The sequence below is a fragment of the Rattus norvegicus genome, chromosome 13 (assembly GCF_021556685.1).
Source record: "Rattus norvegicus strain SHRSP/BbbUtx chromosome 13, alternate assembly SHRSP_T2T, whole genome shotgun sequence".
In the NCBI taxonomy this organism is placed as follows: domain Eukaryota; kingdom Metazoa; phylum Chordata; class Mammalia; order Rodentia; family Muridae; genus Rattus; species Rattus norvegicus.
Genome location: NC_141546.1, coordinates 85582787 through 85601095, shown reverse-complemented (window position 1 = coordinate 85601095; position 18309 = coordinate 85582787). Strand labels below are relative to the sequence as shown.

The 18309-nt window shown below is 41.8% G+C and overlaps 1 protein-coding gene and 1 pseudogene across 5 annotated transcripts in view; one reads left to right on the top strand and one right to left on the bottom strand.

Moving 5' to 3' along the window:
- Positions 1-18309, top strand: part of Atf6 (activating transcription factor 6) — a 177787-nt gene that overhangs the window by 113190 nt on the left and 46288 nt on the right. For all 4 annotated transcript variants that reach the window (XM_087580984.1, XM_087580982.1, XM_087580981.1 and 1 more), the window contains 1 exon segment: positions 10264-10348. In XM_087580984.1, the coding sequence (XP_087437110.1) occupies positions 10264-10348 (85 nt within the window).
- Positions 1-18309, bottom strand: part of LOC148001747 (large ribosomal subunit protein eL29 pseudogene) — a 135312-nt pseudogene that overhangs the window by 84657 nt on the left and 32346 nt on the right. The gene's annotated exons all lie outside the window — the stretch shown is intronic.

The following is an 18309-nucleotide window of genomic DNA, read 5'->3' as shown; positions in this document are numbered from 1 at the left end:
ATGTAGAACCAACATTTGTTAACTCTAGTTGGGCCTTAATTTTACTGTGAGACATTATCTGAACTCCAGCTAAGGAACATGTCTTCTATTTTTTGCTCAGTCTGTCTCTGATGTTTTCACTTCTTTAAAAAGGTGAAATGCCATTTAATGCCGTATTGCGTCTTCACACTTAGACTGTCTCTTACAAGGTGCATGGCAGAAGGAATTAGGACGACTGTATACACAACTGGTGTCTTGAGGAGTGTTACGGCCAGTGTTGGGAAAAGCCAGTGCTGTGTTCTTACGCTGCAGTGCTTTAATGCTTCTCTAAGTACTCCCTGGGAGTAGGGGTAGGAGCGTTAGCTGTAATTTTTGTCCACATAGTTTTATCCCTGAAGACGTCCTGTAGCTTATCAGCCCTATACGGGACTTTCAGAAGCCCATTTGAAAATGTCTTAAAATAAGCAATGAGATTTTTGAATAGCAATGTTGAGATGTATTTATTTTTAGAGCAATATCCTTTTTGCATTTCCCTTTTATTTCTAAATAGCTCAACTTTTGTTGTAGTTGATTATTTTAACTGATGTAATAGGAATGAAATAACTTTGTTAAAATCCATCAAAGTATACCTTGGCTTTTCCAAGTCTGAAATTCCTCCCTTAGTTCATTAATATGGATTTAGATAAAATGAGGGAGGGGTCCCTCTAACGAAGTTTGAATAATAAATGTGGCTTTTCTGTGCAGTTAAACATTAACAAAGACATAGTGGTCCACACCTTTAATCTGAGCACTTGAGAGGCACGAGTCTCTATGAGTTTAAGGCCATTCTGGTCTACATACCAAGTTCTAGGCCACCCAGGGCTACTTAGTGATAGATACTCTTAATGAAGCTATCCCTGATGGTGCTAGCTTTATAGAATTTATGATTCACTAACTAATGATACTGATACTAATTATTATACCTAGCTTTAGATCTTGACAGAAAATCTAATGCAGTAGTGACCTAGGAAAATCAAAATATTATCTCTGTCTCATACCTTTTAAAGATCTTACTATGGCTCTGTGGTCACCAGGCTCCCTATTCTGTTTGGTTGCTCTGTAATCCTCTGGTGCAGCCTCCATTGCACAGCCCACTGGGGCTACTCCAGCTGTACTGCCATGAAGAAGTGCTTTCACAAGGCTACATTGCCTCACCTGGCTGCAGATGAGTCTGCTTTCTGCCCAATCAAATATCACAGGTTCTATTTCTAGTTCAAAATTATAGTAACAGAAGAGCACACATTGGAAATAAACCATCATCTAGCTCTAGGTGCATTGTTCCCCCAAGAAAACAAAAACCTGACTCTCTAGCCTTTAAAACACCCGTGTAGCACAGAGCTGAATACACGGTAGGTGAGCATGCTCAGTAGATGTTTTCTGCAATGAGTGGTAGGTGTCTATAAAAACTTGCTGACTGACTGAAGTTCCTGGTTTCTACTCTTATAACTAATAGGATTAATGATCTAAATGAGAGTGATATGAACTCAGGAAAATAATTGAAAGTTCATTGTTGGTTTAAGGAACTTTTTTAAAAAATTTTTTTTATTATATTATTTTTTTTTATTAACTTGAGTATTTCTTATATACATTTCAAGTGTTATTCCCTTTCCCGGTTTCCGGGCAAACATCCCCCTCCCCCCTCCCCTTCCTTATGGGTGTCCCCCTCCCAACCCTCCCCCCATTGCCGCCCTCCCCCCATAGTCTAGTTCACTGGGGGTTCAGTCTTAGCAGGACCCAGGGCTTCCCCTTCCACTGGTGCTCTTACTAGGATATTCATTGCTACCTATGGGGTCAGAGTCCAGGGTCAGTCCATGTATAGTATTTAGGTAGTGGCTTAGTCCCTGGAAGCTCTGGTTGCTTGACATTGTTGTACTTTTGGGGTCTCGAGCCCCTTCAAGCTCTTCCAGTTCTTTCTCTGATTCCTTCAACGGGGGACCTATTCTCAGTTCAGTGGTTTGCTGCTGGCATTTGCCTCTGTATTTGCTGTATTCCGGCTGTGTCTCTCAGGAGTGATCTACATCCGGCTCCTGTCGGTCTGCACTTCTTTGCTTCATCCATCTTGTCCAATTGGGTGGCTGTATATGTATGGGCCACCTGTGGGGCAGGCTCTGAATGGGTTTTCCTTCAGTCTCTGTTTTAATCTTTGCCTCTCCCTTCCCAGCCAAGGGTATTCTTTTTCCACATTTTGATCATCCGTCTTGAGTTTCGTTTGTTCTAGGGATCTAGGGTAATTCAAGCATTTGGGCTAATAGCCACTTATCAATGAGTGCATAACATGTATGTCTTTCTGTGATTGGGTTAGCTCACTCAGGATGATATTTTCCAGTTCCAACCATTTGCCTACGAATTTCATAAACTCGTTGTTTTTGATAGCTGAGTAATATTCCATTGTGTAGATGTACCACATTTTCTGTATCCATTCCTCTGTTGAAGGGCATCTGGGTTCTTTCCATTTTCTGGCTATTATAAATAAGGCTGCGATGAACATAGTGGAGCACGTGTCTCTTTTATATGTTGAGGCATCTTTTGGGTATATGCCCAAGAGAGGTATAGCTGGATCCTCAGGCAGTTCAATGTCCAATTTTCTGAGGAACCTCCAGACTGATTTCCAGAATGGTTTTACCAGTCTGCAATCCCACCAACAATGGAGGAGTGTTCCTCTTTCTCCACATCCTCGCCAGCATCTGCTGTCACCTGAGTTTTTGATCTTAGCCATTCTCACTGGTGTGAGGTGAAATCTCAGGGTTGTTTTGATTTGCATTTCCCTTATGACTAAAGATGTTGAACATTTCTTTAGGTGTTTCTCAGCCATTCAGCATTCCTCAGCTGTGAATTCTTTGTTTAGCTCTGGACCCCATTTTTTAATAGGGTTATTTGTTTCCCTGCGGTCTAACTTCTTGAGTTCTTTGTATATTTTGGATATAAGGCCTCTATCTGTTGTAGGATTGGTAAAGATCTTTTCCCAATCTGTTGGTTGCCATTTTGTCCTAACCACAGTGTCCTTTGCCTTACAGAAGCTTTGCAGTTTTATGAGATCCCATTTGTCGATTCTTGATCTTAGAGCATAAACCATTGGTGTTTTGTTCAGGAAATTTTTTCCAGTGCCCATGTGTTCCAGATGCTTCCCTAGTTTTTCTTCTATTAGTTTGAGTGTGTCTGGTTTGATGTGGAGGTCCTTGATCCACTTGGACTTAAGCTTTGTACAGGGTGATAAGCATGGATCGATCTGCATTCTTCTACATGTTGCCCTCCAGTTGAACCAGCACCATTTGCTGAAAATGCTATCTTTTTTCCATTGCATGGTTTTGGCTCCTTTGTCAAAAATCAAGTGACCATAGGTGTGTGGGTTCATTTCTGGGTCTTCAATTCTATTCCATTGGTCTATCTGTCTGTCTCTGTACCAATACCATGCAGTTTTTATCACTATTGCTCTGTAATACTGCTTGAGTTCAGGGATAGTGATTCCCCCTGAAGTCCTTTTATTGTTGAGGATAGCTTTAGCTATCCTGGGTTTTTTGTTATTCCAGATGAATTTGCAAATTGTTCTGTCTAACTCTTTGAAGAATTGGATTGGTATTTTGATGGGGATTGCATTGAATCTGTAGATCGCTTTTGGTAAAATGGCCATTTTTACTATATTAATCCTGCCAATCCATGAGCATGGGAGATCTTTCCATCTTCTGAGGTCTCCTTCAATTTCCTTCTTCAGTGTCTTGAAGTTCTTATTGTACAGATCTTTTACTTGCTTTGTTAAAGTCACACCGAGGTACTTTATATTATTTGGGTCTATTATGAAGGGTGTCGTTTCCCTAATTTCTTTCTCGGCTTGTTTCTCTTTTGTATAGAGGAAGGCAACTGATTTATTTGAGTTAATTTTATACCCAGCCACTTTGCTGAAGTTGTTTATCAGCTTTAGTAGTTCTCTGGTGGAACTTTTGGGATCACTTAAATATACTATCATATCATCTGCAAATAGTGATATTTTGACTTCTTCTTTTCTGATCTGTATCCCCTTGACCTCCTTTTGTTGTCTGATTGCTCTGGCTAGAACTTCAAGAACTATATTGAATAAGTAGGGAGAGAGTGGGCAGCCTTGTCTAGTCCCTGATTTTAGTGGGATTGCTTCAAGTTTCTCTCCATTTAGTTTAATGTTAGCAACTGGTTTGCTGTATATGGCTTTTACTATGTTCAGGTATGGGCCTTGAATTCCTATTCTTTCCAGGACTTTTATCATGAAGGGGTGTTGAATTTTGTCTAATGCTTTCTCAGCGTCTAATGAAATGATCATGTGGTTTTGTTCTTTCAGTTTGTTTATATAATGGATCACGTTGATGGTTTTCCGTATATTAAAGCATCCCTGCATGCCTGGGATGAAGCCTACTTGGTCATGGTGGATGATTGTTTTGATGTGCTCTTGTATTCGGTTTGCCAGAATTTTGTTGAGTATTTTTGTGTCGATATTCATAAGGGAAATTGGTCTGAAGTTCTCTTTCTTTGTTGTGTCTTTGTGTGGTTTAGGTATAAGAGTAATTGTGGCTTCGTAGAAGGTATTCGGTAGTGCTCCATCTGTTTCAATTTTGTGGAATAGTTTGGATAATATTGGTATGAGGTCTTCTATGAAGGTTTGATAGAATTCTGCACTAAACCCGTCTGGACCTGGGCTCTTTTTGGTTGGGAGACCTTTAATGACTGCTTCTATTTCCTTAGGAGTTATGGGGTTGTTTAACTGGTTTATCTGTTCCTGATTTAACTTCGTTCGGTACCTGGTATCTGTCTAGGAAATTGTCCATTTCCTGAAGATTTTCAAGTTTTGTTGAATATAGGTTTTTATAGTAAGATCTGATGATTTTTTGAATTTCCTCTGAATCTGTTGTTATGTCTCCCTTTTCATTTCTGATTTTGTTAATTTGGACGCACTCTCTGTGTCCTCTCGTTAGTCTGGCTAAGGGTTTATCTATCTTGTTGATTTTCTCAAAGAACCAACTTTTGGTTCTGTTGATTCTTTCTATGGTCCTTTTTGTTTCTACTTGGTTGATTTCAGCTCTGAGTTTGATTATTTCCTGCCTTCTACTCCTCCTGGGTGTATTTGCTTCTTTTTGTTCTAGAGCTTTTAGGTGTGCTGTCAAGCTGCTGACATATGCTCTTTCCTGTTTCTTTCTGTAGGCACTCAGCGCTATGAGTTTTCCTCTTAGCACAGCTTTCATTGTGTCCCATAAGTTTGGGTATGTCGTACCTTCATTTTCATTAAATTCTAAAAAGTTTTTAATTTCTTTCTTTATTTCTTCCTTGACCCGGTTATCATTGAGTAGAGCATTGTTCAATTTCCAAGTATATGTGGGCATTCTTCCTTGATTGTTATTGAAGACCAGTTTTAGGCCGTGGTGGTCCGATAGCACGCATGGGATTATTTCTGTCTTTCTGTACCTGTTGAGGCCCGTTTTTTGACCAATTATATGGTCAATTTTGGAGAAAGTACCATGAGGAGCTGAGAAGAAGGTATATCCTTTTGCTTTAGGATAGAATGTTCTATAAATATCCGTTAAGTCCATTTGGCTCATGACTTCTCTTAGTCTGTCTACATCTCTGTTTAATTTCTGTTTCCATGATCTGTCCATTGATGAGAGTGGGGTGTTGAAATCTCCCACTATTATTGTGTGAGGTGCAATGTGTGTTTTGAGCTTTAGTAAGGTTTCTTTTACGTATGTAGGTGCCCTTGTATTTGGGGCATAGATATTTAGGATTGAGAGTTCATCTTGGTGGATTTTTCCTTTGATGAATATGAAGTGTCCTTCCTTATCTTTTTTGATGACTTTTAGTTGGAAATTGATTTTATTTGATATTAGAATGGCTACTCCAGCTTGCTTCTTCTGACCATTTGCTTGGAAAGTTGTTTTCCAGCCTTTCACTCTGAGGTAGTGTCTGTCTTTGTCTCTGAGGTGTGTTTCCTGTAGGCAGCAGAATGCAGGGTCCTCGTTGTGTATCCAGTTTGTTAATCTATGTCTTTTTATTGGGGAGTTGAGGCCATTGATATTGAGAGATATTAAGGAATAGTGATTATTGCTTCCCGCTATATTCATATTTGGATGTGAGGTTATGTTTGTGTGCTTTCATTCTCTTTGTTTTGTTGCCAAGACGATTAGTTTCTTGCTTCTTCTAGGGTATAGCTTGCCTCCTTATGTTGGGTTTTACCATTTATTATCCTTTGTAGTGCTGGATTTGTGGAAAGATATTGTGTAAATTTGGTTTTGTCATGGAATTTCTTGGTTTCTCCATCAATGTTAATTGAGAGTTTTGCTGGATACAGTAACCTGGGCTGGCATTTGTGTTCTCTTAGGGTCTGTATGACATCAGTCCAGGATCTTCTGGCCTTCATAGTTTCTGGCGAGAAGTCTGGTGTGATTCTGATAGGTCTGCCTTTATATGTTACTTGACCTTTTTCCCTTACTGCTTTTAATATTCTTTCTTTATTTTGTGCGTTTGGTGTTTTGACAATTATGTGACGGGAGGTGTTTCTTTTCTGGTCCAATCTATTTGGAGTTCTGTAGGCTTCTTATATGTCTATGGGTATCTCTTTTTTTAGGTTAGGGAAGTTTTCTTCTATGATTTTGTTGAAGATATTTACTGGTCCTTTGAGCTGGGAGTCTTCACTCTCTTCTATACCTATTATCCTTAGGTTTGATCTTCTCATTGAGTCCTGGATTTCCTGTATGTTTTGGACCAGTAGCTTTTTCTGCTTTACATTATCTTTGACAGTTGAGTCAATGATTTCTATGGAATCTTCTGCTCCTGAGATTCTCTCTTCCATCTCTTGTATTCTGTTGGTGAAGCTTGTATCTACAGCTCCTTGTCTCTTCTTTTGGTTTTCTATATCCAGGGTTGTTTCCATGTGTTCTTTCTTGATTGCTTCTATTTCCATTTTTAATTCCTTCAACTGTTTGATTGTGTTTTCCTGGAATTCTTTCAGGGATTTTTGTGTCTCCTCTCTATGGGCTTCTACTTGTTTATTTATGTTTTCCTGTGTTTCCCTAAGGGAATTCTTCACGTCTTTCTTGAAGTCCTCCAGCATCATGATCAAATATGATTTTGAAACTAGATCTTGCTTTTCTGGTGTGTTTGGATATTCCATGTTTGTTTTGATGGGAGAATTGGGCTCCGATGGTGCCATGTAGTCTTGGTTTCTGTTGCTTGGGTTCCTGCGCTTGCCTCTCGCCATCAGATTATCTCTAGTGTTACTTTGTTCTGCTATTTCTGACAGTGGCTAGACTGTCCTGTAAGCCTGTGTGTCAGGAGTGCTGTAGACCTGTTTTCCTCTCTTTCAGTCAGTTATGGGGACAGAGTGTTCTGCTTTCCGGCGTGTGGTTTTTCCTCTCTACAGGTCTTCAGTTCTGCTTTCCGGCGTGTGGTTTTTCCTCTCTACAGGTCTTCAGCTCTTCCTGTGGGCCTGTGTCTTGAGTTCACCAGGCAGCTTTCTTGCAGCAGAAAAGTTGGTCTTACCTGTGGTCCCGGGGCTCAAGTTCACTCGTGGGGTGCTGCCCATGGGCTCTCTGCAGCGGCAGCAACCAGGAAGACCTGTGCCGCCGTTTCCGGGAGCTTCAGTGCACCAGGGTTCCAGATGGTCTTTGGCTTTTTCCTCTGGCGTCCGAGATGTGTGTGCAGGGAGCAGTCTCTTCTGGTTTCCCAGGCTTGTCCGCCTCTCTGAAGGTTCAGTTCTCCCTCCCACGGGATTTGGGTGCAGAGAACTGTTTATCCGGTCTGTTTCCTTCTGGTTCTGGTGGTGTCTCAGGCACAGGGGTCCTGCCGCTCCTGGGCCCTCCCCCACGGGAGCCCAGAGGCCTTATACAGTTTCCTCTTGGGCCAGGGATGTGGGCAGGGGTGAGCAGAGTTGGTGGTCTCTTCCGCTCTGCAGCCTCAGGAGTGCCCACCTGACCAGGCGGTTGGGTCTCTCTCTCACAGGGTCTCGGAACTTTTTTTTCCCAAAGGAAATAAGATACCTGTTTAACAAAGCAACTATATGTGTAATGTTTATATATAAAATACTGTTAGAATTAGTAACACACTAGCTTTGGCTCCCTTCAGTTTTGATCAGTAAAATAAGCATTTTAAGTTATACGCTCCGTCATGTGTGACTCCCTAAATTCAAAAAGTCCAGGCACACACCTTTAAACCCAGCTCTCAGGAGGCAGAGGCAGGAGGGTCAGATCAGCCGCCCTGCATAGCAAGCTCTAGGCCAACTTATTTACATAGTGGACCCTTAAACAGAGAATGGCTATCACACAGTTTGTGTGTCTTTAATGAGAGACAAAGCAAGTTAACTTCAATTATGTGTATCATTATATTATTTTTTTATAAACAATAGCATAATTTTTTACTTCCTGCTACAAAATGTAGGAGACATTACATTTGAAAAACACCCAGATCTCCAAAGGAAACTCATAATTAAATCTGAGCCTGACTCTAACCCTTCACCAATATGATCTAAGTGTGTTTGTTTTTACAGTGACCTTACTTTGGGGCTTGCAGCTCGAGGGTTGCTTTGTTATTCAATTTAGAGCCCATGAAACAATATTTTAATTATAGGAACTAAGCTATTTATAAATTTCACAACAGGAAGATGAGCAAATTGTGTTTCTTCTAGGATATAATTTATTATCTTGCTCTCAGAAATGTGTGATCTTTGTGTCTAACAATGCAGTTAAAAGAAACAAAACAGGAAAAGAAAAACAACCTCTTTCTCCAGGCCTGGGATTCTCTCAGACCCTCACTCTTCTCTCCACACTTGAAAAGTGTGTTCTCGTGGAACTGTGGCTTTGAGTCCCACAAAGCACAGCAGTTACCGGAAGTGTCTCCACAGTTTTACTCATGTCATTCGTGTCTAGGTTTTTCCTTGACTTTGCTGGTAACTTCATTTATCAGCTACATTGGATCTGACACATTTGAGGAGTGAGTTTGTTGAATGACAGTGACTATAGGGGCAACAACGAAAGCAGCACCAAGTCTGTTCAACTTGGGTTCTGTCTAGCTCAGCCTAACATGCTCCCGTAAGGAGAAATACTATTAGAGCCCTTGCCTCTGTGATAATTGTATGTGTTTGTTAGGAAGAGTTGTTAGCAATACTAGTTAAAATCAAAGTCTTAAGTCCTTTAGACTGTTTACATCTGAATCTAAATTTTCCAAACTCTCCACCTCCCCATTCTTCTGCAGCCAACCTCCCCTTGGCTCATTCTTACTTTGAGTAGTTGTGTGGCTGGAGACCTGGCAGCCCAGATACTTTCAATCACTTGTAGGTAATCAAAAGTTATCTGTGTCATTTTGTAGAAATGTAGAAAACAGAGTTCTTTAAACTCCCTGCTTTAACAGTGTGCTTTTTGTGTGTATGTACAGATGTGCTTTTGGATGTGTGCATGTGTGCAAAGGTCAGAGGCTCATCTCAGGTATTGTTCCTGAGACAAGGTCTCTCACTGGCCTGGACCCTTCCTGCTAGGCTAGGCTGGTGAGCCATTGAGTCCAGGACACCTCCTCTCTCACTTCCCTGGTGCTGGGGATTACAGCACACCCCCATACCCAGCTCTGCATGTGCGCATTCTAATATCCAGCTTAGGTCCTCATATTTGCACAGCAATTTGAACTCCTCCCCCAGCCCACACACATTTTATTGTGCTTTTGTCACAGATAATTTCTAACAGTGTAGCGTTTTACCTTAAAGGAAGGCACAAAGCAGGCAGGGCCCTAGGCTCTGGACCTGCCTTAGCCTTTTACATTTTGGAGGATAAAAGGTTTCTTTTTCAAACAGTTTGAAAATGAGTGTTCAGTTGGAAGCCACTTTGGTGTTAATAATCTACCACAGCCCCCATGATTCTACAGGGCTTGCAACGGAGACCTGGGCAGAGGATGCGGTCTCGTCTAGATCATACATACCCCTGTTTAATGGTGGAACTAGAATTAAGACCTGTTGTCTTGGCAACTTGACCAATATTCTTTATGGTGCTCTGGTCATATATTGTTATCAAAATCCAGAAGTATTAAAAAGCTGCCACAGTGTGCCTGGCAGAGGCAGTCCCCACCTCTGGAAAGTGTGTATTGCATTAAGATAATTTGTAGTTCATTTTTTCTAAGCCAAGTTTATTTAAAAAATTAATTTTCATGATCTGAGTGAAATGTTGGCTCCCTAAAAAGTATAAATCTAGAGTATTCCTAGAGTAAACCAGTCGTCATGGTGTATAAAACACTGTTCCTTTTTAATTTTAGGATCACCTGCTATTACCAGCTACCACCCATAACAAGACCACAAGACCGAAGATGTCCATTGTGTTACCAGCAATAAACATAAATGGTAAGGTGAGATTTTGATTTGTCAACACAAGAGTCCTTTGTTTAACCAATGTTCTCTTGGTTAATGAGAGGCCATTCAAGATAGCTACTCAGGCAAATTTATACATATATTATTTTGGAAATGTTTCTCACTGTTTTATAAAAAATATTAATTTAATTTTTCTTATTTTTAAATTACTTACTATAGTTCTTAAGATTTTTTTTTAAATTTATATGTATTAGGGAATGTAATACAGGTACCCACTCAAGCCTGGATCCTCTGGAACTGGAGTCAAAGGTAGTTGTAAGTGAGGGCACAGTGACACCACTAAACTAGACCATTCAAACTGCCGGGCTGTCTGTCAGAGGGCGGAGAACAGCAGGTGTGGGAAGGAGAGAACCTCCTTATCCAAGATGTCTTCTTGCCTCTCAAGCACACCTCTAAAGACACTCATGAGATAGCCGCACGGTTGGATGAAGGAGAATTTATTACGTTGCACTCTGTGAAGTCTCGGGTTCCTATCCCATAGCTACTGGGGTTTCTTTGCTTAAACTCGGAAATGACTTTGGTCAGTTCATTTTCCATGCAAAATTATTTTCTAAATATCTCCCAGGCAGAACCAACTTGAGTTTGTTCTTCAGACTGGGTTCTTATGCAATGCAGTGCCTGCATTGTTTTATAGCAGTGGGCTGTCCGTTTAAATAACGCCATAAACAGTAAGATGCCGTCTGATTGTTTATGTTGGCCAGGAAGCTCATTTCTAAAGATAAATCTTTCCTGGATTTGGGAAATAAAATTGTTAGCAGATCATTTTCTTTTTAATCTGTTCCAGATTTTTTGCAAACAAGCTCCGAGTAATTTTCCTTTTAAGATATCATAAATTTAGGAAAATTAAGATTAAAATTCAAGAACTCCTGACAGAGAATGTGCTGTAGGTTAAGTCCAGTGCTCTACTGTGCCTCTCCTCTAATCAGTGCCCTCACCCTCTTGCTATGAGGTTTTCCTCAGACTAGAGCTTGATTTTATTCATCAGCCTCTGAGCTTGCAGGAAAGTGCATGACATCCTCGTTCACCATCACAGTGAATAGATGATGTCTCCTTTCTGCTGCACTCCACCACATTGTTCAAGTACAGTAGAGTGTGTTCCTCTCCCCTTGCTGTGGTACAGTCATCGGCACCAACGGCACCTCTCATCTTTCTGCACAGCTTTGGGCTGCAGAGCCAGTTCAACAAGGGAAGCAGCCTTTCTTGATGGCGTGTATCCCTTTTATGCCACCTCAGTCCCTGCCATCCACATGACTGTAGTCAGATCTTGTCCTCACTAGTCACTAACTTTGAAACCTCCTCTCCAAACACCCCACTCTCGGATCATTATTTAATAATCTCTTCCTTCAGTGTTTAAACTCTAGCCATTCTTCTCCCTCACAGATCTGTAATCCCTTGACCCTGTCATCTTTACTAAATCCATCTCATCCTTACTGGATGTACTTCTTCCTGACCTAACCTAGATACCATGGTTCCTTTGTAGGCATAAATTTTTTGCAAACTACTTTTAATAAGGGTTCAACCTCTCCTCTAGCCCACCACCCACTAGAGGCAGTAGAGAAGTTATTAGAATATGGGGGAAGTGGACCTGTTCAGCATTAATTCTTCTTTGGCAGCAGTCCTGTAGCAAACACCAAATATGACTCTAGGCAGGCAGACACCACACACAAACTAGCAGACACCAGGCGTGAGCAGGCAGCTGCAGCTCAGTCCTTTCAGCAGGCAGACACCAGGCGTGAACACCAAGTGGCCTGAGGTGAGTCTGTAGAAGCAGCAAGCTGCCACCGGAGCCTCAGGAGTGGTCTTGGGAGAGTTTCTCTTATTGGCGGCGTTATCTCAAGTTGCGCTCACCAATACGGTGAACCAGTGCATGCGTGTCCTTAGAGAAGAAGAGTGAAGGGGAGCGAGCCAAACCAATGCTTATTTATACTCCTTCATCACAGGCCCTTCCACGTGTCTGCTCCATCCTTTCACCTGTTCTGCGTCAGGAAAACAGCCTTTCCTGTGTCGACTTTAGCAGGACATCCCCTCACCTGTGTGCCCAGCAAACCAGCATTTAATATAACTGACTTTCCAAAGAAGCCACAAGTTGGCACTTCGTTCCTTACTGTCACCACCCTTGCGTATTCCTCTTGATGCCCAGCTTCCTTTCTCATTCATACCCCTACTTGCCCCAAAGCCCACCTCGTTAAACCCAACTACTCTTTTAATGCCTGCTGTCAGGCACTTGAAACTGGCTAGAAAGTATCAACCAATCAAATCAAATTGACTGACTTCAAGTCTATGACCATTGATTTCAGTGGGACATTCACACAGCCAATCCTTGCTAATGAATTCACTTTCTTCCCTCTGAATCAAGAATTCTTCTGATCTTCATTTTTCAAATCTTCATTACATCCTTTCCCCGACCACCCTCAGCTATAAACTCATCAAGGGCTACACTGAAAAAAAATCATGCAAAAACTGTGTCACATGTCCACTACCACTGGTCCTGCTACAGCTCCACCCACGACCTCTACCCTTCTTGACATGCTGAAAGAAAAATGTCTTCCCTGGGACTCCAGATCCGCTTTACCACTTACCAGCTATGCATTGTTGGGGGAGTAAATGAGCTCTGTCCTTCAGCTTTCTCAGAATGCTGAATAAAATGTACGTCCTGTCAGTTCTGAGTTCAGAAGTTTCATGTGCCTTAGGAATAAACAGGAGCTGTGGTTAGTTCCTCTCTGACTTAATGGTGCCTAGAGAATTTTGGAGGTGTTGGTAAAGGACTGAAATTTGTTGAGTACTGCTTTCTATGGTATACTAGCCGCTGATATTTAGGAAGAGGAATTTGATTTTCCAACTTGAGCAGAATAAATACATTTCCAGGTCAGCATTTGATCTTAAATTATTATGAATGATGATTACACTTTGTCAGCTTAAGCTGTGGAAAAAGTCTAAGAAACAGAAAGAAAACAGGCTATGAACATAAAACTTGTCATTTAGAAATTACTGGTCATAGGCCAATGAGGTGATTCAGTGGTTGAAGGAACTTTCTACCACGTCTGATGAAAACTAAGTTCGGTTCTCAGACCCCTTAGGAAGGAAGGCAGTCCTGCTGGTGGTTCTCTAACCTCCACATGTGTGTCATGGTTTGAACTTTTACACACACACACACACACACACACACACACACACACACACTCACGTGCTTAAAAATTTTAAGGAATTCCTGGCGGTATCATCCTTTGTCATTTTTTATTCTGTTATTTAAATTTCTTCATTTCTTAAGAGAGTTGAAAGCAGGTTAGTAAAGCTGTAAGGAAGACTTTCCTTGCCTCAGGTGGAAGTCTTCATGTTGAAAGCAAATTGAAATAAAACAAATTTTACATCTCTATTCCAAAGGATTTTCAGAACTGATTGCATAGTTGGTAGAGAAATGGACGGAAAATGAAAGACTATTGTAACTTTCAAGGAAAGGGATTGTGGAAGTCCTGCTTTTAACACTGTAAGCCAACAGTTGCTGCTTTTAAATTATTTTTGTATGTTCTGGTAAAAGTACGGGTTTCCTTTGCTCTTGATGAATAATTCAACAGAGCCGAGTGTGGAGGAGGTCTTGTGGGAGCTTTCCTACAATGTCTTTCCTAGAGGAATGAAGCCGATATCAGCAGAGGCATCGGCTGCTGCGGTCACTGACATGTTCTCACCGTCTTTGTCCCTGTGCACACACAGTAATGAAAACAAGCAGCAAACGGCTGCCAGGCTAAAGGGTGATTATGTTTAGTCTCCGAGTGGTCTCCATGCAGTGGAAATCTAGAGCTGACCAGCAGTGGTATGCAGATGCCAGTGCCAGCTCCCGAGACAGTTTTAGTGGGAGAGAGCAGAGCAGAAGGCTAGGAAGCAGCCCGCCCAGATGCATGTGTTGTTTCTTACTGTAGGAGAATATTGACAAGCTGCTCTTGGTGATCATAGTTGTGTGGAAGTGACTCTCCCAAAGCAAATTATTTTGAAACTGTCCTATTGGTGCTGCTCAAGGAGTCTGGTTAGCTAGTAAATTGATCTGTACCTTTTACTCTTACAAATTTATTTGTAGAGGCCCTCAGGTTGTGTGTGTGCGTACACGTGTGTGCATGCATTCCTGTATGTGTGCATGTGTGTTTACAACCCTATATTCCCATTGTAATCACTGTAATTCATCCTGTTTCATCTAGGAAGTCAAGTGATGGAGCTGTTAAAACAATATGTAAACTTAGTTCTTGATTTTTTGGCTTCCGCCTAATACTTGTTTGCACACTGAGAATTTCTACTAAGAACAGAGAGAAAAATCACACTGAGCATCTGAAGAAAAACTAGTTTTTCTCTTCAACTGCAGGCACGGATCACTAATTATGTATAGCTAGAGGGTAAGGTGACAAAATGTCCTTGTAGTCAGCACTGTCTCTTTGAAGACCAAAGGTTGACTTCCACCCTTGAACAGACTCTGCTGTTTTGTGCTGACATGACTTTAGCTAAGGGAGCCAGAGTCAAACTCAAGATCTGAGTACAATTTGACTCAGTTCATTGAATCTTTTTTGTAGTTTATCCCACCCCAATAAAGCTAAGATACCCTGTAATTCCAGACTAGTAGCGACAGCTGAGGTGAGCCCCACATCACAGCGTGGGGACTTTTTAAAGAGAGATCCATCGAGTACAAGTTGTGTACTCCCGGCCTTTGGTACAGAATAAAAACTTGAGAATATTCTAGCAGATGGTAGACTTTTGATGACTGACCTCAGCTGGTACTTTGAGAGGTGAAACTTGAGCTGGACTATAAAGGATGTGGCAAATATAAGGGATTTGCTTGTGTGGGGCTAGCATCCAGCTACAACTGGATGGTGTAGCTCAGTTAAAACCCAAGTAAGCTTGAACTCGAGCTGGGCTCTGCAGATGTGAGATGCACATCAGGGGCTACAGTGAACCAGTCTGCTTGCTAATATTGATTCAACAACTCCAGGTACCAAGACCAGGAAGTCTGGATTTACTTGGCTCTTTTCAAATAAGCAAATCATCAGCTCTGAATTCCAGGCAGAAAAGAGAGGGAACAGTGTCTCTGAAAATGAACATCTTCAGAGACTTCTAGTAAATTCTTTGCCTGTGCCTCATTGCACATGAATTGTAACCAATACTCAGACCTAGTTTCGTGTTAGGCTCAGAAATATAATACTTTAACGAGGTGCACTGCGATCCGAAAAGAGAAACAACCAGTTCTCTGAGTCCTTTAGGGGACAAGGGGTTGGATTAGGTAGTCAAATAGGCAGCGACTCCCTGCCGCAGTATTCCGTCAGGTGCTGAGTTGGACTGAGCAAGTTGCCTGGTAGAAGACACAGTTTTAGAAAGGACCCCTATTGGAAAGAGAAGCAGTAAATGTTTAGTGGAAGGGATGCTGACCGGGATCATTAGTGAGTGAAGGAAGTTACTTTAAACTATCAGACAGCATGGTGAAGACTGTCAAAGAGACCGTTGGGGAGTGGGGACTGGGTATGGATAACACCAGTATGGACCTAGCATGTTGGGGGAAGGCCTGGGCTCCATCTCAAGCACTGCGAAAATAAGAAACTCTTAATTCTTCTGAGACATATAACAGAGCAAAGAGGGAGGACGAGCCCGGGGGAAGGCTAAGGTGAGCTGAATTTACAGAGAAAGTAGCTTGGAGACATGGCAGCAGTTGAGATGATTAAAGACCTGGAATGGAAAAAAGGAAAAATTTCAAAAGTAATTCCAAAGGAAAAATCTCTGAGGCTTGGCAGCTGTGCTTTGTGAAGGATAAAGATCGTACTCCACGTTAACCGCTTGTTCATCATCCTGATGTCGGTGCTTTAAGAGTATTGCCAGGGCCAGTGAGATGGCTCCATGAGTAAAGGGACTTGCTGACAACCTGTGGCCTGAGTTCGAATCCCAGGACCCACACAGGAGAAAGAGAACTGACTCCTGCAAGCTGTCCTCTCGTCTCTACCTGTGTGGACCTGTACTGAGAGAGGGATGGAGAGACAGAGACAGACAGAGGGAGAGCACTGTTAAAGTGGATTCGTTGGAATTATAAAATAAACTTTGAGGTAGGTCTGTTTTACACCTACTCAGCGAATTGTCTTTTGAGATTCCATCACATTGCCAGGTTATCCTGAGTGTAGCTTTAGGGGATTGTATGAATGTACCATAGCTTGCTTTCCCATTCACCAAGGGACATTTGCGCTGTTTCCACTCTGTTTGCCTTTCTTCTTATTTATGGATAGAATGATTGCTCTGCTGAGGGCTTAAGCCCAGGGCCATGAGTTTACCAGGCACAGCAAACTACCACTGAGTAAGCGACATACTCACCCCTTTGGTTTTGTCTTGTTTTGTTTGAGAGCCAAGCATGGTGGTATATATCTGCAATCCCAGCACTTGGGAGGCAGGCAGGAAGATCTGGAGTTCAAGGCCATTGTCAGCTATCTAGTGAGTTAAAGGCCAGCCAGGAATAAAAGAGACCCCCGTCTCAAAAAATAGAGAGAAGTTGTGATCTAGGCCAAACCAGATTAGATGGAACTACAGAGAGGCAAGGAGGCTAGTTGATCGGTATAGTAAGAATATGCTGAGAGCTAAGGAGTTTCAGATAAAGAAGTTATTTCAGCTCCCTGTGCATCTGTGGCGTTTGCTTCAGATTGGCCACCTCCTTGCCAGCTATGCCATCCTCAAAGACACAACTGAAACCCTACCACTGCTAAACATCTCATCTCCATGGCCACCACAGTGTCTAGGCCTGCTGTGACTTTCCTTCTCCATGCCTCTCACTTCAGACATGATCCTGCACTACTCACAGATGTGTGCTGTGTTGTTCATATCGATCGGTCTCCTCTCCTTCTCTTCCTGAAAAACACCACATTACTTAATTTTCAAATATGCTTCTTTTCAAGCTGTGGATCTTCCTGGGTTATGTTTACATAAAGTGGCTCCTGTGGCTCTACTCTGCCTCTCTCATTTCCTCTAGCTTCCTGACTTCCCGCTTTGTTCTTACATCATCAGCGTACCCACTTTGGATTTTCACACCATGGCTTCACCATTTAGCACAGCCTTTCTGGAAAGTTCTTCTATAAAGTAACTCTAAAAATAAACCTGTGTTTCTAAGTGGATGAAGCAGTGTCGGACAGAGCACCTCTGTGCACTGGATGGAATATCTCTTGCCAAGAGTGACTATGGCTTTGATGACTTGTTGGCAGTTGCATAGGAAGAATGTCTTCTATGGCTAGCTTGTCTTGGTTACTGAGTATTTAGTCTGTAGGTGCCTTCGGAAGACTCCAGGGTTTAGATTAGAGCAGCTTGCATTGGGTCTTGTAGGATTTTGATCGTTCCTTGATACAGGGAGCTAATTGTAGAGCCCACTGTTCCTAACTGACCTTCAGAGTCTCTTTTCTTTCAGGAAGATCTCTTTCACTCTTCCTGCTGTGTGGCAAAAATCTGTTTTTACTCAAACAGATGGTTTAGCTTTCAACAAATAAAAACTAGAGGACAGCATCCACTTATGCCAACTATTTTATAAATCCTCCTAACTTTAAAAAATCTGAGTACTTCGTTTTCCACACATCAGAGTGGACCTATCATGAGATGGGAAAATGACGATCCTGGTGTTTTGTGAGAATATTGCAGTATTTCATAGAACATCAGACCCTTTATTTCAGAACTGTTCAATAACATAGCCCCAGCTCCTCTTGGACTCTCTGATGTAGGACCAACTGGAAGCACTAGGGATCATAACTTTCTGTGGAGTATTACGTAGTTCTGTCGGCACTTGCGTGTTAATTCTTTGTTATTTAGGACATCTGGATACTAAGATATGATAAGCCAGCCTCTTTTCAAAGATGTGCATATCATTGTCATTTTTGTCCACATTAGGATGTATTTTTCCACTTTTATAGTAAGGATTACAGAGGCTTCAAAGTTCTGTT